We start from the raw sequence: 1,835 nt of genomic DNA on the forward strand, positions 1-1,835 counted from the left end.
TGTGACCAGGGAGGGCCCTGAAGACAATATTCTTAAGTGTCAGTTGTACTTGAGCCATTTGTACCTATGCGTTGGCCACCCTCTACACAGCCCCTACCCTTCCCAAACCATGGCTGAAGATGACCTGCTTGATGCTGGGGCACAATTAACAAAGGTCTGCTATGTGTGACTTGCACAGGCAAAATAAACTCCATCTGCCCGTCCAGTCCTTTTGATATTGAGTATTTGATTGCTTATCACTTAAAACACTTTTTGTTGTTCCTCTGGTTGCACTTTAGACATCCTTCTTTTGACCTCCCTTGATTATTTGCTCCATTTTAGCTTTTTATACACAGTAATATTTTTGTCATTGTTATCTCAACAGGTCATGGGCAATACAATAGAGAATATACCATTTTTATCTTTGTAGCTCCACAGACCACTTTGTACTTTTATACATAGGATAGTGACACATCACATAGTGAATAATTTTTGAATGGATAGAGAAGTTTCTTCATGCTTAATTCTTCACTACTAAATGAAAATTCTGTATGAGATTTAAAAATTAACATTTTGTATATAATGCAGATTTGATAATATTGATAAATTGTTGCAAGTAAATACTTTTTAAAAACTGATGGGGATGCTAACCTGAAGTCTTATTCAACTATATTTATTAAATAGCTTTGGTCTATTTTACTGACAAGAAAGAGGCCTAAATGATCAAATTATCTGATCTAAGCCCCTGAAATGCAGCCTCTAATTAATTTGAAGTGTTATCTTTTAATGAATTATGAATGTATCATGCCATTAGTGGACAAATTAGTGTCAGAGTCACAGAGCTAAACCAGAGATTTCTTGTCCACGTTCTGAATGGTTTTGCATGGTTCTTTTGGATACTGATTTATGTATTTGATAATTTTTCAAATAGCCGAATGGTGCGTTAGGACCTGTCGTACAGGTGTAGAGTGCATTTTCACTATCAATTCTTATGATTGAGAGCAAATGTTACATGCCTGGAAGGTTGCCTATAGGGAATCTTTGTTTCATTTAATCGCACATCCAATAGCATACTTTGTTGCAGAGAACTAGTCTTAGAAAATTCTACGGGGATTTATAACCACTTCTATTTGCAAGCTCAGCAAATCCCTGCTGACTTCACAAGGGATGCTACTTCACCAGTGCTGTATGCCCAGGACAAGACTGCACTTGGCTTTCATTTGTTTCTGCTCTTTTGGGTGAGCGATAGATGGGCAGTATAATACGAAGTAATCTAGTTATTTATCTTCTTTTCCATCCTCTCACTTATTCTTTGATGAATAGTACCTGGCTTCTAGCCCCACTGCCAACTTGACGTGTTAGGGAATTACTGGATGGTTAAATGCAGCACCCTTATATAATACTTACCTGATTAAACCTCCATGCAGCTTTACAAGTGGCCAATCATTTCTGTCTTCATAGCAGCTTTTAGTTCTTCTTATTGGACAATACTTCCCCAAGTGATTCATCTCTGCTTATGTTTTTAGTCTATGACCAACATGCCCTGACCCTAATCCTGCATGAGGTTCACTGCTGAGTGTCCATCCCCCTGCTGGACACATACCCGAACTCACTACATCATTTGAAATCTGCCTTTCCTGTGTAGTTTCTATTTTAAAGGCACAGCTAATTTAGAGACCTTAGAGGGATCTTTAACTCTTCCCACAGCTCCCATCCAGATCCACACTGAGTCCTACCTGTTTTACTTAGCGATGTCTCAAGGTGCCCCACTCCCCTGTTTTCTACCGTGGTTCTTCTTCAGTTCATTACCATTTCTTTCCTCATGACAACTAGAACAGAATGGTTCACTGATGTAA

General features: G+C 38.5%; 1 protein-coding gene across 1 annotated transcript in view; it reads right to left on the reverse strand.

The window, feature by feature from the left end:
* Positions 1-1,487, reverse strand: part of LOC101632959 (chromosome unknown open reading frame, human C1orf53) — a 9,044-nt gene extending 7,557 nt beyond the window's left edge. The window contains exon 1 of the mRNA XM_004685253.2: positions 1,387-1,487. Within this exon, the coding sequence (XP_004685310.1) occupies positions 1,387-1,487 (101 nt within the window). The remainder of the gene's footprint in view (positions 1-1,386) is intronic.
* Positions 1,488-1,835: the final 348 nt, after the last annotated feature.

The sequence above is a fragment of the Condylura cristata genome, unplaced genomic scaffold (assembly GCF_000260355.1).
Source record: "Condylura cristata isolate star-nosed mole 26May11 unplaced genomic scaffold, ConCri1.0 scaffold00018, whole genome shotgun sequence".
In the NCBI taxonomy this organism is placed as follows: Eukaryota; Metazoa; Chordata; class Mammalia; order Eulipotyphla; family Talpidae; genus Condylura; species Condylura cristata.